Raw genomic sequence first — 22,992 nt, 5'->3', positions numbered from 1 at the left:
AATCACAGCGCCAGGGACCCGGGTTCAATTCTGGCTTTGTGTCACTGTCTGTGCAGAGTCTGCACTTTCTCCCCGGGTCTGCGTGGGTTTCCTCCGGGTGATCGGGTTTCCTCCCACAGTCCAAAGATGTGCCGGTTAGGTGGATTGGCCGTGGTAAAATTGCTCCTTAATGCCAAGGATGTGCAGGTTAGGTTACAGGGTGTGGACCTGGGTAGAGTGTTATTTTGGAGGGTTGGTGCACACTCGATGGACAGAATGGCCTCGTTCTGTACTGTGGGGATTCTATGACTCTCATCCACCCTTTCCTAATAGTTACAATTCTCCATTCCTGGCAACATGCCTGGAAATCCCCTCTGTGGCCTCTCGAATGTGATCATCTTTTTGCTGTTGTTGGGATGGAGGTGATTATTGCCCTGCCCTGGTTCCTCCTGAGTTGGTGTCATGTTCCCATGATGGGGTTTCGGGATTGTTTTAAGCAGTGAGTCAGTTTACTTCATGTGAAGTTGTAACTGCAGCAACAGGCGGCTCTGTAGAGCAGCTTTCTGGAACCTCTCTCTCGCCCCTGCTTCCGTGTAAGTTGTGCTCAGGTCAGTAAAGTTCTGGAGCTTGTTTTATTTTAAGCGTTAAACTTTTTTTTTTTAAACTTGCTTCTCATTTCTTCCATGTCTCCCACTCCCAGTGACCGGGTTGGGCCGGGCCACACTCTCTGTCCAGCTTGGAGCTGCTGGTGCTCCGGGCTACCGGCCCAGGCACTCCCTTCAAAAGGAGCAGCCCCGGTGATCACCCCGCAGCCCAGCTGGGGAAATGCTCAGATCACCCAGCCAGACAGACAGGTTGAGGAGCAGCCCAGAGGGAGCTGAAAGCCCGGGGCCAGTAACAGGGGAGAGTAACAGGAACATCTCTGCAATGTCGCTTCCCCAGTTCCGCTCTTTACGGCTTGCAGACTTTGCTGAGAAATCCCCCAGAGATAAATGAAACCCACATCTGGGAGCTAGTGACCGCACTCCTGTTACTGCTCCTTCCTCCTAACTCTCTGCAGCTGAACTATTCTGGATAACTTTTAGCTATGAGTAAAGATTGGATAGTTATTTTCTTTGGGACATGTTGGGAGTTGTATTGAACTTTGAGGTCACAGCTGGGGTACTATGTACAATTCTGGTCGCCACATTATAGGACGGATGTAATTGCACTGGGGGGGGGGGGGGGGGGGGAAGGTGCAGAGGAGATTCACCAGGATGTTGCCTCGGATGGAACATTTAAGTTCTGAAGAGAGGTTGGATAGGCTTGGGTTGTTTTCGTTGGAGTAGAGAAGACCGAGGGGCGACCTGATTGAGGTGGACAAGATTATAAGGGGCATGGTCAGGGTGGAGAGGGAGCAGCTGTTCCCCTTAGTTGATGGGTCAGTTACGAGGGGGACACAAGTTCAAGGTGAGGGCCAGGAGGTTTTGGAGAGATTTGAGGGAAAACATGTTTACCCAGAGGGTCTGGAATGCACTGCCTGGGGGGGGGGGGGGGGGGGGGGTAGAGGCGGGTTGCCTCACATCCTTTAAAAAGTACCTGGATGGGCACTTTGCACGTCATAACATTCAACGCTATGGGCCAAATGGGATTAGGCAGGCTGGTCAGGTGTTTTTCAGGTGTCGGTGCAGACTCGATGGGCCGAAGGGCCTCTTCTGCACTGTAGTATTCTGTGATTCTGAGGCTACCTCTTTTAATCCCCCACCACTAAAAAATTGAATTCCTCCCATTTTCTCGCTGCTCCTGCTGGAGTCTTGACTCGACCTCGTCACCTCACAGTGCCTCCTCCAACCCCTGCCCATCTCCTCGTCAATTTTCCCCGGCCCCATCCGCACCAAAATACTTGCCTCCTCGCTTCCACCCAGCCCCACTGGGTGGCCACTACCCACTCCAGACAATCCCAATTGAAACGCTGGAAAAACTCAGCAGGTCTGGCAGCATCTGTGTAGAGAGAAACAGAGTTTGAAAAAAAATTTAGAGTACCCAATTATTTTTTCCAATCAAGGGGCAATTTAGCGTGGCCAATCCACCTACCCTGCACATCTTTGGGTTTGTGTGGGTGAGACCCACGCAGACACGGGGAGAATGTGCAAACTCCACACGGGCAGTGATCCGGGCCTGGGATCGAACCTGGGACCTCGGTGCCCTGAGGCAGCAGTGCTAACCACTGCACAACCATGTTGCCCACGGGAGAGAAACAGAATTACCTTTGGAGTCCACTCTCAAATCATAAAGAAATGTTGGTTCTGTCTCCTCTCCACAGATGCTGCCAGACCTGCTGTGTTTATCCAGCATTTTTTGTATTTATTTCAGATTTCCAGCATCCGCAGTATTTTGCTTTTATTCAGTTTATGACTGATATAAAATTCCACCTTAAGCAACAGCAGCGGGAAAATTTAAATAATGTGTTTTAGAATCATTGAATAGAATCTCTATAGTGCAGAAGGAGGCCTTTTGGCCCATCGAGTCTGCACCGACGATTGGAAAGAGTACCCTGCCTAGGCCCATGCCCTGACCCTAATCTTTTGGACACTAAGGGGCAAATTATCATGGCCAATTCGCCTAACCTGCACATCTTTGGACTCTGGGAGGAAACTGGAGCACCCGGAGGAAACCCACGTAGACACGGGGAGGAAGGGCAAACTCCACGCAGTCACCCAAGGTTGGAATTGAATCCATGTCCCTGGCGCTGTGAGGCAGCAGTACTAACCACCATGCCGCCCACGTGTCTAGACAAACACAAATCAGGAAATCAGTCATCACAATCCGAAGGTCACTGATGGGCCACATTTTAGTATTTGTACTGGAGGCAGTTTAGAGACTTCACCAGGTAGATTTGTCTTTTAAGGAAAGGTTGTGCCTATTTACTCAATGGAGTTGAAAGAATGAGAGAGAGTTTATTTTGAGAGGTGTTGACAGGGTAGATGCTGAGAGGGTGTTTCCCCTCCTGGGGAAATCTAGAACTAGGGGCAGTTACAGAATAAGAGGGCCAATTTAAGATGGAGATGAGGGATTTCTTCTCTCAGAAGGTTGTTAGTGTTTGAAATTCTCTTCCCCAGTTAGCAGTGAAAGTTGTGAGACATTTAATAATAATATTATAATTGTCACAAGTAGGTTTACATTAACACTGCAATGAAATCCCCTAGTTGCCACACTCCGGTGCCTGTTCGGGTACCCAGAGGGAGAATTCAGAATGTCCAAATTACCTAACAGTACGTCTTTCAGGACTTGTGGGAGGAAACCGGAGCACCCGGAGGAAACCCACGCAGACACAGGGAGAACGTGCAGACTCCGCACAGACAGTGACCCAAGCTGGGAATCGAACCCGGGTCCCTGGCGCTGTGAAGCAACAGTGTTGACCACTGTGCTACCGTGCCATTATTGAATATACTCGAGGCTAAGTTAGACAGATTCTTGAATGTTAGCAGAGTCGAGGGTTATGGGGATAGACAGGAAAGTGCTGTTGAGGCTAAGCTTAGTCCATGATCCTTTTGAATAGCAGAACAGACACGAGACCAACTCATGCCTCTATTCCATATGTTCTTTGTGCTCATCTTGTGTCCTTAAGGATATAGGCTTTATAAAACACATCCAGATTTAGTATCAAATGTGACAACTTAATGAACAATTAGTGAGAAGAGAACCTGCGTGTATGAAACCAAATTGTGGCTGCGATTCTGTTGCGATTCCCCAATTCTGTTCTTTTGTTTGAATAGCCACTCACCCAGGAAGCCCAGTTCATGATGAAACACTGATGTAGACTTCAGACTCCAGTATGGTTAGTTATAGTTTAGTAAAAATGTTTTATTGGTCTTGTTCTGAAGAATCATATATCCTGTTAGTAGGTGAGAGGAGATTCACAAGGTTTAAAAGTGGATGGCTGCTGAGATTTCCTCCTAACGTTCAGTAGTTCAGCTATAATTTGCGATACGAGTTACCGGAGTAGAGCTGAGGGCAGGTCAGCACCTGTGTGTTTATTGCTTTACAAGGCTTCAACAGTTCAATACCGCCTTCCCTCCTTGTACCCAGCAATAATAAATTATCTTTATTAGTGTCACAAGTGACTCAACACTGCAATGAAGTTACTGTGAAAATCCCTTAGTTGCCACACTCCAGCGCCTGTTTGGGTACACTTGAGGGAAAATTCAGAATGTCCAATTCACCTAACAAGCACGTCTTTCGGGGCTTATGGGAGGAAACCGGAGCACCCGGAGGAAACCCACGCAGATACGGGGAGAACATGCAGACACTGCACACATTGACCCAAGCCGGGAATCGAACCCGGATCCTTGGTGCTGTGAAGTAACAGCTTTAAAAAAATATAAATTTAGAATACCCAATTCTTTTTTCCCCTCCAATTAAGGGGCATAACCTCAGAGTTGAGAGTCCTGTCAGCAGAGCTATGGCTGTGGATGGATTACATTAACAAGAGAATGGCATTAGTGGAAAGATTTGTGGTTAGTAGAATATGCAGCCTTTTTCACAGTGGTCAGTGAGAGTGCTGAATGGGTTCCGGGTGCGGCGATGACCAGCTGAGTCGCACGTTTCGGCAGCTCCCGGTGAAACGGACTTTTGGGCTCTTGATAGGAGCCCCAACGGCAATTTTGACGGCTAAAAACACTGTGCGGTAAACCAGAAGGGAATCCCCCCTGGATACGGATGAAAAAAGGAGGAGAAAGTGGCCGGATTGCAGTGGATCCTTTAGAACAGCGGCAAGGAAGGCAAGCAAAAACCAAGATGGCGTCGGAAGGTGGCAGTTTAACATGGGGCCCTGAACAACAAGAGTTCTTGAAATGCTGTGTGGAAGAGCTCAAAAAGGAAATGAAGAAAGAGCTGTTGGCCCCGATACTACAGGCGATCGAAGGGCTAAAGGAGGAACAAAAGACCCAGGAGCGGGAGCTTCGGGTCGTGAAGGCAAAGGCAGCCGAGAATGAGGACGACATACAGGGCCTGGTGGTGAAGATGGAGATGCATGAGGCACATCAGAAACGATGTGTGGAAAGGTTGGAGGCACTGGAGAACAACGCAAGGAGGAACAACCTGAGGATTCTTGGTCTTCCTGAAGGTGCGGAGGGAGCGGACGTCGGGGCATATGTGAGCACGATGCTGCACTTGTTAATGGGAGCGGAGGCCCCGGCGGGTCCGTTGGAGGTGGAGGGAGCATACCGAGTGATGGCGCGAGGACCGAGAGCAGGAGAAATTCCCAGAGCCATAGTGGTGAGATTCCTCCGTTTTAAGGATAGAGAAATGGTCCTTAGATGGGCAAAGAAAAATCGGAGCAGTAAATGGGAGAACGCGGTGATCCGCGTTTATCAAGACTGGAGTGCGGAGGTGGCGAGAAGGAGGGCGAGCTTTAATCGGGCCAAGGCGGTGCTTCATAAAAAGAAGATAAAATTTGGAATGCTGCAACCGTCAAGACTGTGGGTCACATATCGAGGGAGGCACCACTACTTTGAGACGGCGGATGAAGCGTGGACTTTTATTGTGGAAGAAAAACTGGAATGAGCGGGTTATTAAAAAGAACATTTGAACAAAGTGGTGGGGCGAATGTGGGGGGCGAAGAGGGGGGTTAAAAAGGGGGGAAAGAGGAGTTTTATGTACTAATCCTGCGATGTGGTAACTGATCTCTCTTCCACAGGTGGTGATGGGGGAGGAGGGGAGGTGGAGGAGATGGGGCGTTGGCCATTGGGGGCGGGGCCAAGGGAGAAGCGCGGGCTTGGTTCCCACGCTATGATAATCATGGCGGGAATAGAGAAGCAGGAAGGAGGGGGCGTCGCACGGTGCGAGCCGAGGTCACGGGGGGAAGCCGAGGTCGGCCAGAGTTTGCTGACTTCTGGGAGCAACATGGGGGGAGTAATTACGCTAGCGGGGGATCTAGCGGGGGGTGGGGGGGTGGGAGGGGGGAATTACTGGGTTGCTGCTGCTGGGGAGAGGGGGGAGCTGGTATGGGAGGGGATGGGCGGGGGGGGCACCGCCTGGGGGAGATACAGCTGCGTGGGAACCGGGTGAGGAGCTGGAAAAAGGGGATGGCTAATCGACAAGGGGGGGGGTAGGAAGGCCCCCAACCCGGCTGATCACGTGGAACGTGAGAGGGCTGAACGGGCCGATAAAGAGGGCACGGGTACTCGCACACCTTAAGAAACTTAAGGCAGATGTGGTTATGTTACAGGAAACGCACCTGAAACTGATAGACCAGGTTAGGCTACGCAAAGGATGGGTGGGGCAGGTGTTCCATTCGGGGCTAGATGCTAAAACAGGGGGGTGGCTATATTAGTGGGGAAGCGGGTAATGTTCGAGGCAAAGACTATAGTGGCGGATAACAGGGGCAGATACGTGATGGTGAGTGGCAAACTACAGGGGGAGACGGTGGTTTTGGTAAACGTATATGCCCCGAACTGGGATGATGCCAATTTTATGAGGCGGATGCTAGGACGCATTCCAGACCTAGAGATGGGAAAGCTGATAATGGGGGGAGATTTTAATACGGTGTTGGAACCAGGGCTGGATAGGTCGAAGTCCAGGACTGGAAGGAGGCCGGCAGCAGCCAAGGTACTTAAAGATTTTATGGAGCAGATGGGAGGTGTAGACCCGTGGAGATTTAGCAGACCTAGGAGTAAGGAGTTCTCGTTTTTCTCCTATGTCCATAAAGTCTACTCGCGAATAGACTTTTTTTGTGCTGGGAAGGGCGTTGATCCCGAAGGTGAGGGGAACGGAGTATACGGCTATAGCCATTTTGGATCACGCTCCACACTGGGTATACTTGGAGATAGGGGAGGAAACAAGAGGGCGCCCACCCTGGAGAATGGACATGGGACTAATGGCAGATGAGGGGGTGTGTCTAAGGGTGAGGGGGTGCATTGAAAAGTACTTGGAACTCAATGATAATGGGGAGGACCAGGTGGGAGTGGTCTGGGAGGCGCTGAAGGCAGTGGTTAGAGGGGAGCTGATATCAATAAGGGCACATAAAAGGAAGCAGGAGAGTAAGGAACGGGAGCGGTTGCTGCAAGAACTTTTGAGGGTGGACAGACAATATGCGGAAGCACCGGAGGAGGGACTGTACAGGGAAAGGCAAAAGCTACATGTAGAATTTGACTTGCTGACTACGGGCACTGCAGAGGCACAATGGAGGAAGGCACAGGGTGTACAGCGGGAAAGGCCCCGGGACCGGATGGATTCCCAGTCGAATTCTATAGAAAATATGTGGACTTGCTCGCCCCGGTATTGACGAGGACCTTTAATGAGGCAAAGGAAAGGGGAAAATTGCCCCCGACTGTCTGAAGCAACGATATCGCTTCTCTTAAAGAAGGAAAAGGACCCGCTACAATGCGGGTCCTATAGACCTATTTCCCTCCTAAATGTAGATGCCAAGATCCTGGCCAAGGTAATGGCAATGAGAATAGAGGAATGTGTCCCGGGGGTGGTCCACGAGGACCAAACTGGGTTTGTGAAGGGGAGACAGCTGAACACGAATATACGGAGGCTGTTAGGGGTAATGATGATGGCCCCACCAGAGGGGGAAACGGAGATAGTAGTGGCGATGGATGCCGAGAAAGCATTTGATAGAGTGGAGTGGGATTATTTGTGGGAGGTGTTGAGGAGATTTGGTTTTGGAGAGGGGTATGTTAGATGGGTGCAGCTGTTGTATAGGGCCCCGATGGCGAGCGTGGTCACGAATGGACTGGGATCTGCATATTTTCGGCTCCATAGAGGGACATGGCAGGGATGCCCTCTGTCCCCATTATTGTTTGCACTGGCGATTGAGCCCCTGGCGATAGCGTTGAGGGGTTCCAAGAAGTGGAGGGGAGTACTTAGAGGAGGAGAAGAACACCGGGTATCTTTGTATGCGGACGATTTGCTACTATACGTGGCAGACCCGGCGGAGGGGATGCCAGAAATAATGCGGATACTTGGGGAGTTTGGGGATTTTTCAGGGTATAAATTGAACATGGGGAAAAGTGAGTTGTTTGTGGTGCATCCAGGGGAGCAGAGTAGAGAAATAGAGGACCTACCGTTGAGGAAGGTAACAAGGGACTTTCGTTACCTGGGGATCCAGATAGCCAAGAATTGGGGCACATTGCATAGGTTAAATTTAACGCGGTTGGCGGAACAAATGGAGGAGGATTTCAAGAGATGGGATATGGTATCCCTGTCACTGGCAGGGAGGGTGCAGGCGGTTAAGATGGTGGTCCTCCCGAGATTCCTCTTTGTGTTTCAGTGCCTCCTGGTGGTGATCACGAAGGCTTTTTTTAAAAGGATTGAAAAGAGCATCATGGGTTTTGTGTGGGCCGGGACGACCCCGAGAGTGAGGAAGGGATTCTTACAGCGTAGCAGGGATAGGGGGGGGGCTGGCACTACCGAGCCTAAGTTAGTATTATTGGGCCGCTAATATTTCAATGGTGAGTAAGTGGATGGGAGAGGAGGAGAGAGCGGCGTGGAAGAGATTAGAGAGGGCGTCCTGTAGGGGGACTAGCCTACAGGCTATGGTGACAGCTCCATTGCCGTTCTCACCGAGGAACTACACCACAAGCCCGGTGGTGGTGGCTACACTGAAGATTTGGGCACAGTGGAGACGGCATAGGGGAAAGACTGGAGCCTTGGGGGGGGTCCCCGATAAGAAACAACCATAGGTTTGCCCCGGGGGGAATGGATGGGGGATATGGAATGTGGCAAAGAGCAGGAATAACACAACTGAAAGATCTGTTTGTGGATGGGAAGTTCGCGAGTCTGGGAGTGCTGACCGAGAAATATGGGTTGCCCCAAGGGAATGCATTCAGGTATATGCAACTGAGGGCTTTTGCGAGGCAACAGGTGAGGGAATTCCCCCAGCTCCCGACACGAGGTGCAGGACAGAGTGATCTCAAAGACATGGGTGGGGGATGGTAAGGTGTCAGATATATATAGGGAAATGAGGGACGAAGGGGAGACTATGGTAGATGAACTAAAAGTGAAATGGGAAGAAGAGCTGGGGGAGGAGATCGAGGTGGGGCTGTGGGCAGATGCCCTAAGCAGGGTAAACTCGTCGTCCTCGTGTGCCAGGCTAAGCCTGATTCAGTTTAAGGTATTACACAGGGCGCATATGACTGGAGCACGGGGGGAGGAGGGGGGGAGGGGGGGGGGAGGAGGGGGGGGAGGAGGGGGGGAGGAGGGGGAGGAGGAGGGGGGGGAGGGGGGGAGGAGGAGGGGGGGAGGGGGGGGAGGAGGGGGGGGAGGAGGGGGGGAGGGGAGGGGGGGGAGGAGGAGGGGTGGTGGGGGGGGAGGGGGGGTGGTGGGGAGGGGGGGTGGTGGGGGGGGGAGGGGGGGTGGTGGGGGGGGGGGAGGGTGGGGGGGAGGGGGGGGAGGGGGGGTGGTGGGGGGGGGAGGGGGGGTGGTGGGGGGGGAGGGGGGGTGGTGGGGGGGGGTGGTGGGGGGTTGGAGGGGGGGTGGTGGGGGTTGTGGGGGGGGGGTGGGGGGGGTTGTGGGGGTTGGGGTGGGGGGGGTTGGGGGGGGTGGGGGTGGGGGGGGTTGGGGGGGAGGAGGAACCAGAAGGACTCTCAGGGTTGTTAATATATACTGTATAATATGTATAGGTCGTTGCGACAGATAATTATATATCGGACTGTTAAATTATATTTTTGGAGAGTGTTACTTGTGATAAGGCAGTTGCCATTCAGGGTTAGTTTTCATTTTTGTTTCTTTATTATTTATTCATTTTTTGTTTATAAAATAGGTCATTGTTATTTGTGTTGTTATAATATTGTGTAAAGGATGCACAATGTACTGTGTTGGTTGACCAAAAATTTTCAATAAAATATTTATTAAAAAAAAAAGAGAGTGCTGAATGGTACATCCCGTAAATGAAAATAAAATGTTTCCCATGTTGCCAGGGTGGAGGACATTACAGAACTGGCAGAAAACCCTCCCGTGATACAAGGGAGAGCAGCCAAAGAAGCACACATTGAACCCGATAAAATTAAGTTTATTTGACAGTCATGACTCATGAATCTGCCTGGAGACAGTAGTAGAGTATTCAAAGGGCCTTAATTAGACAGAGTCTCTCTCGGTAATAAGTTTGGAACGGCAGTTTAGATAATAATCAAGTGTGAATATCTTGCGGAGGAGAAACAGATTATAGACAACTGGGAAGGTCCCTGAGATATACATAAGTTAATATATAGTTAAGGAAGTTGATAGGGGCTGACAGCCAAATACACAGAAATGAAATAGGGTTGTTAAGAAGGCGTAAGGTGTGTTGGCTTTCAATAACAGGGGGATTGAGTTTAAGAGCCTGCAGCTTTATAAAACTCTAGTTAGACCACACCTGGAATATTGTGTCCAGTTCTGGTTGCCTCATTGTAGGAAGGATGTGGATGCTTTGGAGAGGGTACAGAGGTTATTTACCAGGATGCTGCCTGGACTGGAGGGTATGTCTTATGAAGAAAGGCTAGGGCTTTTCTCACTGGAGTGAAGAAGGCAGAGAGGTGACTTGATGGAGGTGTACACGGTGATGAGAGGCATGGATAGAGTGGATAGCCAGAGACTTTTCCCCAGGATGGAAATGGCAGTCACGAGGGGACATAATTTTACGGTGATTGGAGGAAGGTATAGGGGGGAGATGTCAGAGGTAGGTTCTTTACATAGAGTAGTGAGTGTGTGGAATGCACTGCCAGCAGAGGTGGTGGAGTCAGAGGCATTAGGGACATTTAAGCGACTCTTAGACAGGCACATGGACAGCAGTAAATTGAAGGGGTGTAGGTTCGGTTGATCTTAGATTAGGATAAATGGTCGGCACAACATCGTGGGCTGAAGGGCCTGTACTGTGCTGTTCTATGTTCTAAAACTATACACCCCCATGAACCAGTGTTCAAAGTTGGGATACCCTCGCAAATAACATCAGCGTGCTCTGAGAGGTCTTCCATGGGAAATTTAAGGCGTTATATGGACTGAAAAACAAGGCCAGAAGGAAGGTAATCTCTGGATAAGGGCTGTGCCACATAATGCACAGGTTAAGTAGAGGAAGATTATGAAGGGCAGCTGTAGCACAAGAGGGGAAGAGATTGACATTCTTGGGTCATTGGAGTGAGATTTCGAACTAGGACAAAAACTTTCATCTGAAGCAAAGTGCTTACAGAGTCCAGCAAATGGGGAAGGAATTAAGATACCATGCTTAGGATTGACACTAAAGAGGAAAATCAAGAATGAAGATGTTGACACAGTAGCAGAAGGCTCATCCCGGGAAATAATAGGATAATAATACATGTGTCAAAACAGGAAACTTAATGTTCTTGCTGGAAAACTGACAATCTTGTGCCTCTAAATTCAAAGACATCACCTAACTTTCCTATAGTTTATTCATTACCAGATATCTTTAACATGGTTTCATTTTAATAGATTTCCCTCTGGCTTACCTGTTGGGAATATCTGGGATCTTGCCATCAGTACATGGAGTGATTTGGACCTATCCTTTAGATATATCTTGTGCTTTCCTTGACTCTTGTCTAAGTGTTTACTTTGATTGCAAAATATGTTGGAAATGCATCAGGCGGGGTTTATTTGGCGTTTGGTTCCAGTTGGTGTTGATATTCCCCCCGAGCTCTCCCTATTTTTCTGGGGCATTTGCGTCAGTTTTGTGACTAATTGGATTGTTGTCAGTCAGAATATTCAACTCCTGGTCTACATTTAGTTATGATCCTCTTTTAGAGAAAATAATTCCAGGAGTCATCACATGGTGGATATTGGTGATGTTCCTACCCTGAGGTTTTGGTAATGTGAACCCTCCCTCTGATGGGAGGAGCTTCCCTGGCTGCTCCTGACGAGGACGATGGCTAGAGAGCGACAATTTTCTCAGCTGGCTGGAACCTTCCTAACTTTCTCTGCCTTTGTGGATTTCGGTTCGATTTTACTGACGCTGTTTGTCCTCGGAGATGTTTGCTGCACGGGTATCTGAGAAAAACAGACTAGCATGATCTGTTTTACTCGGATGTTTGGGGAATTTCAGTTCCTGTTCGAACTTGGCTTTACCTGGAGTCCTTTAATTCCTGCAGTTCTTACTTCAGAGTGAACGATCCTTTTGCCTTTCAGCTGGTGTCACCATATTTCTTTCTCGGTGAGTTTCCCTGCAGTATTGAATTTCTGGCTCCTATAAATGAGTTGAGCTGAATTTCGACTTAAGGTTTTGTAACACCTGGGCACTAGTATTTCCCTTTGGGAAAATGGTTGATTTATTTACACTGTGCTTTGCTTTGTGCGAATTGTGGTTTTAAATTTCACCTCCCTTTGTTGGGCTGTTTCTTCGGTCCTTCTTTGAAGTTCAGCCTCAACATCCCGATTCCGGCCTTTTTAAAGTTTTAACTTTGCAAGTCCAAGTATATAGTCCTTCTGGTTCAATCCAGCGTTTTAGTTACTTGCTGTTATGTACCTTGAGAGAGCCATCCAGTAATTAATCTAATATTCCTGTCATCCTGTTCATTAACTATAAACATTGGTTGTTTGGCTTTTAATTTGCTGAACCTAATTCCTAGCTATAAGCATTTACTCTCTCCAAATGTACAGACTGGAAATATACTCTGCTTCTCTCTCTCTACAGATGCTGCAAGACTTGCTGAGTTTTTCCAGCATTTTGTTATTATAAAAATAATATTGTTCGGTTTGTGCCAGTTCCCCACGTGGAAGATATTTGCAATCTTTGTAGACAATGTCTTCTCTTAAGCCACTCTTTAATACTTCAGCTGATGCAAGTTATGTTTTCAGTAATATCAATTCAGCACCTTATTTGTTTCTTCAGTGGGGCTGGTGTTTATTTGTGAAAGTTCTACAAGTAGAGAACTTTATTCAGCTTCTTACATCTTCAGTTCTTGGCCCAAAGGCAGATCCCACAGCACCAAAATCTCCACCATGGTTAGGGGCAGAAGATAGGTCCCGAATCCACTCCCACCGGAATAGGGATCAAATTCAGTGGCACCAATCTCATCCACATGGTCTTGAAGTGATTTATATCCCTAAATCCTTGTTGGAGCCATCTCAGGTCAGGAGCACCCCCTTAATAATCACCTTCACCTGAGTTTAAAAGAGTCATTTGCTGCAGATACTTGATTTGGGTCTAAGCACCATTTCTCCGTCAAGGAAGATAACCAAGGCATATTGCCTTCTTCCAGATAGCCTTTATGAATCATTATCAGCCAGGATGCATATAATTATCCAGATATTATTATTTTTCCAATTAAGGGGCAATTTAGCTTGACCAATCCACCTACATCTTTGGGTTGTGGGAGACCCATGGAGAATGTGCAAACTCCACATGGACAGTGACCCGGGGCCGGGATCGAACCTGGATATTTGGTGGCGTGAGGCAGCAGTGCTAACTGTGCTGATCCAGGTATTTTAATGGTGGAAGGTCTCTCTTCATAACATTGTAACTCTCCACTTCAGGAGCATACGAGAGGCATGGTGGCACAGTGGTTAGCACTGCTGAATCACGGCGCCGAGGACCTGGATTCGATCCTGGCCCCGGGTCACTGTCCGTCTGAAGTTTGCACATTTTTCCCGTGTTTGCGTGGGTCTCACCCCCACAACTCAAAGATGTGCAGGGTAGATGGATTGGCCACACTAAATTGCCCCTGAATTGGGAATTTTCTTTCTTAAAAAGGAGGATACAAGAGGGGGCCCTCAAAGTTGCACACAGAATACTATGTGAGATGTTATATTTTACTAAATTATTTTCAAGTTTACTAAAGAACTGTAATATGCATAACTGTTTAAAGTGGATAAGGATATCGCAACATTAAAAACTACAAAGATAGAAAATATTATCTTGGTTTTAATATAGAATCCAGTAAAAAGACTAATGCTTCAGAAGGCAGCTCACCAACCTCTCAAGGGCAATTTGGGATGGGCAATATATGCTGGCCTAGCCAGCGACACCCACATCCCGTAAATGAATGAAAAATGTTGTGGGATAACCATCAAATATTTAAAGCAAAGTGTTGCCTTAAATTCTGAGTGGTTTAGCTGTCTGAATGAATAGCAGGACACAGAAACCGCTCTATTCACCTGGCCAAGCTCTTCAACAGCTTCAGAAGCACTGGACTGGTTACTGTTTCTACTCAATACTTCTGAGTTTCCGTGCCAATCTTGTATCCCATTGAACTAAATTACATCCTCCTTAGCAGCTATGGATGTTACTTCATTGTTTAAGCTTCTTTTTTGATTAACCTTTTATCATTCACTATTAGTGATCATTATTTATTGCTTGAATATTGCCTTATGTAAACGTTGTGAGTGTTGATCTGGTCAATAAATGTTTGCAATGTGTTCGAATCACAACCCTAATTCATTTCACTTGTTTCTATACTTCAATAGTGATTTTTAAATTTGAACAGGGAAATTATAATTTTTAATGATATTTTTTCCTTTTAGCTCAACTGGGGAGGCAGTGGTGTAATGGTATTGTCACTGCACTTGTAATCCCGAGACTCAGGGTAATGCTCTGGGGACATGGGTTCGAATCCCACCAGGGCAGATGTGGAATTTGAATTCAATAATAATGTTTTTAAAAATCTGGAATGAAAACCCTAAGGATGACCATGAAATCATTGTTGTAAAAACCAATCTGGTTCACGAATGATCTTTAGGGAAGGAAATCTGACGTCCTTACCTGGTCTGGCCTACATGTGACTCCAGACCCACAGCAATGTGCTTGACTCTTAACTTCCCTCAGGGATGGGTAATAAATGTTGGCCCAGCGACGCCCACATCCCATGAACGAATAAAAAAAAAAGGCTACTCTTATAGCATCTATCCTTTGTAAAAGATATCAGATAATGTTCAATTCTTACTCTTGGAAGCCCACTAACATAGAATTTACAGTGCAGAAGGAGGCCATTCGGCCCATCGAGTCTGCACCGGCTCTTGGAAAGAACACCCTACCCAAGGTCAACACCTCCACCCTATCCCTATAACCAGTAACCCCACCCAACACTAAGGGCAATTTTGGACACTAAGGACAATTTATCATGGCCAATCCACCTAACTTGCACATCTTTGGGCTGTGGGAGGAAACCGGAGCACCCAGAGGAAACCCACGCACACACTGGGAGGATGTGCAGACTCCGCACAGTCAGTGACCCAAGCCGGAATCGAACCTGGGACCCTGGAGCTGTGAAGCAATTGTGCTATCCACAATGCTACCGTGCTAACCTTTCATTTCCTGGGGCTGTTTACAACAGGGCTAAATCGCTGGCTTTGAAAGCAGACCAAGGCAGGCCAGCAGCACGGTTCAATTCCTGTAACAGCCTCCCTGAACAGGCGCGGAATGTGGTGACTAGGGGCTTTTCATAGTAACTTCATTTGAAGCCTACTTGTGACAATAAGCGATTTTCATTTCATTTCATATCCTGAGCTCGATTTTAAGAATCCTTTCTACTAGAATCTAATTATGATTATCAGGTGTTACCACCACCTTTTTAAACATTCCTTTGGTAAAGAATAAAGTATTTAAAATTGTGCAAAGGTAGTCCTTATCAATACTTGTGTCCAAAAAAGGCCTTTCCAAAATTCCAGTGGATTGTACACAAAGTAATGTTCATCTATCTTAATTAAAATCAGTGCCTCCTCTCTTTCCCCCCCCCCCCCCCAAACCCCCGATGTGTGCCCGTGTCCTGTGCCGTTGTGCGAGAGCTTCTGGGTAAAAAGCTGCCCCTCACCATTTCATCAGTTTAAAGTATAATTATTTATGAATTCTACCTAATAGCTATATTCTACCTAACTATCTCTATAATCCAAGACAGGATGTCCAGCCAGCCAAACACCAAGACATCACTATGGCAATGTGCAGTGGTCCAGAGTTATAAATAACAGTGGAAGCTCCAATGTCCTTTTCATCACTGACCAGGAATCTCTCCCGCTCTTACTGCCTTTCATCAGCATCTGCTGGAAGAATTTGTCACTTGGTAGTTTGGCCACATTATTCCTTGGCCTTCAAGTCCTGAAGTGGGATTCAAACGTGAAGCTTCTGGCTCCCAGGCAGGGACGTTACCCACTGCACCAGACTTCCTTTTATTCAGTAAATAAATAATGAAGAAACAGGTCAAAGAAACATTTCTTAAAGCCATACCCTAAATCTCCCATAAGAACATAAACAAGAACTAGGAGCAGGAGTAGGCCATCTGGCCCCTCGAGCCTGCTCCGCCATTCAATGAGATCATGGCTGATCTTTTGTGGACTCAGCTCCACTTTCCGGCCCGAACACCATAACCCTTAATCCCTTTATTCTTCAAAAAACTATCGATCTTTGTCTTTAAAACATTTCATGAAGGAGCCTCTACTGCTTCACTGGGCAAGGAATTCCATAGATTCACAACCCTTTGGGTGAAGAGGTTCCTCCTAAACTCAGTCCTAAATCTACTTCCCCTTATTTTGAGGCTATGCCCCCTAGTTCTGCTTTCACCTGCCAGTGGAAACAACCTGCCAACATCTATCCTATCTAGTCACTTCATAATTTTCTATAAGATCCCCCCCTCATCCTTCTAAATTCTGAGTACAGTCCCAGTCTACTCAACCTCTCCTCGTAATCCAACCCCTTCAGCTCTGGGATTAACCCAGTGAATCTCCTCTGCACACCCTCCAGTGCCAGTACGTCCTTTCTCAAGTAAGGAGACCAAAACTGAACACAATACTCCAGGTGTGGTCTCACTAACACCTTATACAATTGCAGCATAACCTCACTAGTCTTAAACTCCATCCCTCTAGCACTGAAGGGCATCTTCAATGAAAGGGGACTGACGGTAGAATATTTGGGATTCAAACTAGCTAGAGGAAAAAATTAATATACAGGGTGATCAACATATGGGATAAGGGGTTCTGGATATGGCGGACAGCAGGGATTGAGAGGATGGGGGATATGTTTATAGAGGGGAGCTTTCCGAGTATGAGGGTACTGGAGAAGTTTGGGTTGGCGAGGGGAAATGAATTCGGGTATCTGCAGGTGCGGGACTTCCTGCATAAACAGGTGTCAACCTTCCCGCTCCTACCGCTAAGGGGGATTCAGGACAGGGTAGTTTCCAGAGGGTGAGTAGGAGAAGGAAGCATCTCGGACATTTACAAGGAACTTATGGGGTCAGAGGATACACAGACTAAGGAGCTGAAGCGCAAGTGGGAGGAGGAGCTGGGAGGAGAAATAGAGGATGGTCTATGGGCGGACGCGTTGAGTAGAGTCAACGCGTCCTCAACTTGTGCCAGGCTCAGCCTGATACAATTTAAGGTCGTTCACCGGCTCACATGACAGTGGCCCGGATGAGCAGATTCTTTGGGGTGGAAGACAGGTGTGCAAAATGTTCGGGAGGACCAGCGAACCATGTCCACATGTTCTGGGCATGTCCGAAGCTCAGGGGATTCTGGCAGGGGTTTGCAGATATCATGTCCACGGTGTTAAAAACAAGGGTGGCGCTGAGTCCCGTAGTGGCGATTTTTGGGATGTCGGAAGACCCGGGAATCCAGGAGGAGAAAGAGGCAGACGTTCTGGCCTTTGCTTCCCTGGTAGCCCAGAGACGGATACTATTAGCTTGGAGGGACTCAAAGCCCCCGAAGTCGGAGACCTGGCTATCGGACATGGCCAGCTTTCTCTGTTTGAAGAAAATCAAATTCGCCGAGAGGGTCACTGTTAGGGTGCGCCCGGAGGTGGCAACCGTTTGTCGACTTTGTCGCGGAAAATTAATCGTCAGCAGAAGCGCGGGGGGGGGGTAGTTTAGCTTAGAGTAGGGGGTTAATAAAGGTGGGACCTGGAAGGGAGGGAAACAGCTTTTGCACTATGTTTATAGTTTCATGTACATTGTTTATTGTGTTGTTATAATACCAATAAATACCTCAATAAAATGTTTATTGAAAGAAACATATGGGATAAGGAAGGTAGTGCAAGCAAACACCCTTAATTTATTTAGAAGCACCTTGGATGATGCAATTGAAGATTCTAATGATTGATGTGCTAAAATAACCTAATGATTTTCCTTATCCATATCTGACTTGTCAGTAAAAAAAAATATCAAAACTCACTAAACTCTTGATCTCAGTTGATGTTTAATGTGGTGGAGGGTGGGCTTCACTGGACTAAAGCTACAGCAGATTATTTCCTCACTGTTTCCAACTATTTTTTGAAACAAAATTAAATAAACATACACACGATTGTCAGGTACAGGAATCTCGGCTGTTTTCCCCACCCGCTACATTGTTGAGACACTGAAGCTAATTATATCATAATGGCCTCCATTACAGCTAAGATGAGCTATTTCAGCACAGTGCATTTATCGGAAGTAACATTAGACACCAAACCTTTAATAGCCTGATTTATAATGCATGAAGATATGTATCGCATAATGGTTAGGAGTCAGAGCTTTACCTTATCAATCTTGTTCCCCTCCACTCCAAACCCAGAATTTCCAATTAATGTTTTAATGTGAAATATAAGAATTGCCCTAAATTTCTCTGTGCAAATCAGGTGATTTGGTTAGACAAGAACAAATCTGTTCTGCCCCCAAATTTGACCACACCCTCCCTACAGCTCATCATTTCAAATCTCCCTGCGCAACCAAGCTTAATGTAGGAGATCAAAAAAGGAATCTCGTCAACCTCCTGAGCACCCGACACATCTCTGACCACTGACTTCAGCTTCAGACAGTGGCGCTCATTTTCATCCCAGTTCTACCATTATTCAATCTCCCTCCATCTTGGAGAGGAGTCTCCCAGGGTCCTGGCCAACATTCCTCCCAGTCAAATTGACCAGAAATAGATTAACTGATCATCTGCTGTAGATGGATCTCACTTATTCGTCCAAACAGCAACAATAACGACATCGTTTAATTATGTGCATGAAACATTTTGAGAATCTTTGCGAAAAGTAGTAATGGATTTAAATGACTCCAATGCCGTTGCATTACATCAGATGATTTTCTTTTATTTGCCAGTTTTCATCTCGACGTCTCAAAACATTTGTTTGCAATTCACTAAACCCAGTAACCACCTGTGACTAGAGTCAGCAACCTTTGTGCCACTTTAACCTGTTGTTGCTCTCCACCCTCCACCCAATAACGGCTCTCTCCCATTATTCAACATCCAGGTAAGAAGAAAGATCTTCACAAGACATGTTAACCTGTGTGCTTTCCTTTCAGGTCCAAATTTAATTCAAAAGTTATACAGAGAGACTGCAGGTACCACAGGAGAATTTTTGTTCCCAGAAGCTCCAAGTTTGGAGTCATTTGTGTCAAAGTGGGAATATGGGAGGATCGGCCAGCCACCTCTCAAAGGAGCAACTTTCTGAATATCAGGTGAAATTTTACTTTCCAAAGTATTTTATTACAACTCTTTCAATAATCGCTAAGCCAGTCTGGATGGCAGTCGGTGGCCATTCCAGTCTTAGTTTAATATTGGATCAAAGTCTCATAAACCCAAATATGAGATGTTGGCTCCTATTAGTATCTTAGCCAAGAGAATTAGGCTGCGCAGCAACAGCATCATTAAGATCATCAGGAGCAGAAAATATTCCCTTGGAAGGTAAACAGGACATCCCAAAGTGCATCTCATCACACCCACTACTTTTTGAAGCGCAGTACTTGGTGTAAAAGCAGCACACGGTAATATTTCACAAATAGTACATGAGATTAATATCAGTTAATGTATTTTTGACTGTCAAGGGAGGAGAGTGGAGCAATGTTGACCAGGTCACTGGAGCTCCCTATTTTTCTTTGTGATAGTTCTGCAGGACCTTTTGCATCCACCCAAACAAACTAACAATTTCTTTTAGAGTACCCAATTATTTATTTTCCAATTAAGGGGCAATTTAGCGTGGCTAATCCACCTACCCTGCACATCTTTGGGTTGTGGGGGTGAAACCCACGCAGACACGGGGAGAATGTGCAAACTCCACACAGACAGTGACCCAGGGCCGGGATTCGAACCCGGGTCCTCAGCGCCATAGGCAGCAGTGCTAATCACTACAAACTGACAATTTACCATATTGTCTGATAATGCTGCACAGAGGGTCAGCCTGGGAGTGGCGCTTGATCCTAGAGGCAAAAAGGTCAACTCTGCCAAACTGATAATTAATTGAAAAGCAAAATCCTATGGATGCTGGAAATCGGATGGAAGAGCAGAAAGTGTTGGGAAATAATCAAGTCAGGCAGCATCTATAGAGAGAGAAACCAAATTATTGAAATGTTAACTCATCTCTCCATTGATGCTGCCTGACCAGCTGAGTATATACAGCATTTTCTGTAATTGAATTGTGATAGGGGTGGGTACAAGGCGTTTTTCTCTCTTGTGCAGCAAAGACCGAGAACATCCATCTTTAGTCAGTTGTTGGATCATAAATAGCTTGACTTGCTCGAGTGACTCAGACTGTAACAATGGTTAATCTTTGTGGCAGCAATGTTGAAGTGTTTTTTTTCTTTCTCTCCCTTTATTTTAGGAACTAACGTTTCTAACAAAGCAAGACATTCTGCAGTAAGTAGAAGATTTTATATTTTGTTCCTGGAGAATATTGAAAATATCCATCAAATCACCACAGTGGGATTTGACATCTCAGCAATTGCTGAAGCGCTGTGGTGCGGGCCTACTCGCTAAATACACGTCCTACTATAGCAATAGCTCTTCCAGAACAGTAATAGTCAAAGATTCAGTCCTTGAATTATGCTGCTCTCAGCAAAGTTAGCAGCTCTGACAATGCAATTGGCTGCTTTGTTCCTCAATAAGGAGGAAGAAACATCAGCCAGAGTTCTTGCTCCTCTTTGCTCTATAGTGACCATTGCACATGTGTAGCTGTACAGTGAGTATAACAGGCTTAGGATGAGGCCTCCACAGTCAAATAACCATCACCATTCACTATCCGGGCTCACACAAGAATAGCTTGGGTGAGGTAACAGATGAATTTCTGTACCTGTGGAACTATACCTCGGAAAGGAGTTAACACCACAGGTACGGAGCGATGGATGATAAATACAGCTGCTTGTAATGATGGTGATCACTTCATGAATTCCGCCTCTTAATCAGCAGCTTTTTCAACTGAATCAATGCATATTCCCATGGACACAAGTGCTGGAGAATAATGGTTCTTTGCTTTGCGTTAAACATTCACGTGCATTGCATTGTGACTGGCAGTTCTGGTTTTAAAATTTTCATAGATTGTTTTGTAACATTCCAAAGACAAAGTTTAACATAGTAATGTCCATTTAACTCTTCTATCCACTAAGTGCTTATCGAATATTCACGGAACTGCTTTCAAAAGATTTGGTTGACTTCCAAAACATACGAATTGCAAAGGAGAGATTCTGCGAGTTACCAGAACTGAAGGTATGGAAAGATCCCAATGCAGTCTCCAGAATTCCAGTAATGTGAGATGGTCGGTCTGTGGACAACTCTCCTTTTGCTCCAATAGTTTGCAACTGGAAAGCTCTTCAGCAAGGGCGCTAATGTTACCACTCTGGCATCTGTAGTGTTGGCGCAGAAATTAATTCTGTGTAAGCAAACGGGTTCGAAACAGAAAATAGGCACAGGAGCAGGCAATTTGGCCCTTTTGAGCCTGCTCCGCCATTCATTATGATCACGGCTGATCATCCAACTCCAAAGCCTAATCCCCCCATATCCTTTGAACCCCTTCGCCCTAAGTGCTATATCTAACTGCTTCTTGAAAACATGCAATGTTTAGGCCTCAACTACTTCCTGTGGTAATAAATTCCACAGGTTCACCACTCTCTGGGTGAAGAAATGTCTCCTCATCTGTGTCCTAAATGGTCTACCCCGTTTCCTCAGACTGTGACCCTTGATTCTGGACGCACCCACCATCGGGAACATCCTTCCTGCATCAACCCTGTCCAATCCTGTTAGAATTTTATGGGTTTCTATGAGATTCACCCCTCATTCTTCTAAATTCCAGCGAATTCAAGCCTAACCGATTCAATCTCTCCTCATACGTCAGTCCCGCCAGCTCAGGAATCAGTCTGGTAAACCTTTGCTGCACTCCCTCTACAGCAAGAACAACCTTCCTCAGATAAGGAGACCAAAACTGCACACACATTCCAGGTGTGGCCTCACCAAGGCCCTGCAAAATTGCAGCAAGATATCCCTGCTCCTGTACTCAAATCCTCTTGCTCTGAATGCCAACGGATCATTTGCCTTCTTTACCGCCTGCTATACTTGCATGCTTACCTTCAGTGACTGGAGTACGAGGTCACCCAGGTCTTGTTGCACATTCCCCTCTCCTAATTCATGGCCATTCAGATAATAGTCTGCCTTCTCGCTTTTGCTACCAAAATGGATAGCCCCGCATTTCTCCAAATTATACTGCGTCTGCCATTCATTTGTCCACTCACTCAACTTGTCCAAATCACACTGAAGGATCTCTGCATCCTCCTCACAGCTCACCCTTCCACCCAACTGGTGTCATCTACAAATTTGGAGATATTACATTTTGTTCCCTCATCTAAATCATTAATACATATTGTGAATAGCTGGGGTCCTAACATAAATCTCTGCAGTAACCCACTAGTCACTGGCTGTCAATTTAAAAAGACCCGTTAATTTCTACTTTATTTCATGTCTGCCAACCAGTTTTCTATCCATCTCAATACACTACCCCGAATCCTATGTGCTTTAATTTTACACACTAATCTCTTATGCCACCTTTGTCAAAAGCCTTCTGAGAGTCCAAATATACCATATCCACTGCCTCCCCCTCATCAACTCTATTAGTTCCATCCTCAAGAATTCCAGATTTGTCAAGCATGATTTCCCCTTCATAAATTCATGCTGACTCTGTCTGGTCCTGCCACTATTTTCAAATTGCTCTGCTATAAAATCTTAGCCATGATGTGGAGATGCTGGCATTGGACTGGGGTGAGCACAGTAAGAAGTCTTAACAGCTTAAAGTCCAACAGGTTTGTTTCAAATCTTAGTCAAATCTTGCTTCAATAAAATCTTAGTTAATGGATTCTAGAATATTTCCCATTACCGACATCA

General features: G+C 46.6%; 1 protein-coding gene across 4 annotated transcripts in view; it reads left to right on the top strand.

Annotated features, from left to right (window-relative positions):
• The first annotated feature begins 436 nt into the window (after positions 1–436).
• Positions 437–22,992, top strand: part of LOC140404331 (calcium and integrin-binding protein 1-like) — a 32,584-nt gene continuing 10,028 nt past the window's right edge. Inside the window, exons 1-4 of one of the 4 annotated variants that reach the window (XM_072492711.1) lie at positions 437–587; positions 19,152–19,307; positions 20,447–20,481; positions 21,228–21,327. In XM_072492711.1, the coding sequence (XP_072348812.1) occupies positions 19,257–19,307; positions 20,447–20,481; positions 21,228–21,327 (186 nt within the window). In that variant the 5' untranslated portion in view covers positions 437–587; positions 19,152–19,256. Of the gene's footprint in view, positions 588–3,744; positions 3,797–11,816; positions 12,101–12,888; positions 13,019–19,151; positions 19,308–20,446; positions 20,482–21,227; positions 21,328–22,992 lie in introns of those variants that run through there. The other 3 variants (XM_072492713.1, XM_072492712.1, XM_072492714.1) reach the window with 3 other exon arrangements.

The sequence above is a fragment of the Scyliorhinus torazame genome, chromosome 30 (assembly GCF_047496885.1).
Source record: "Scyliorhinus torazame isolate Kashiwa2021f chromosome 30, sScyTor2.1, whole genome shotgun sequence".
NCBI classification, from domain to species: domain Eukaryota; kingdom Metazoa; phylum Chordata; class Chondrichthyes; order Carcharhiniformes; family Scyliorhinidae; genus Scyliorhinus; species Scyliorhinus torazame.
The sequence above is the reverse complement of the archived record's forward strand: the minus strand, read 5'-3'. Positions and strand labels throughout refer to the sequence as shown.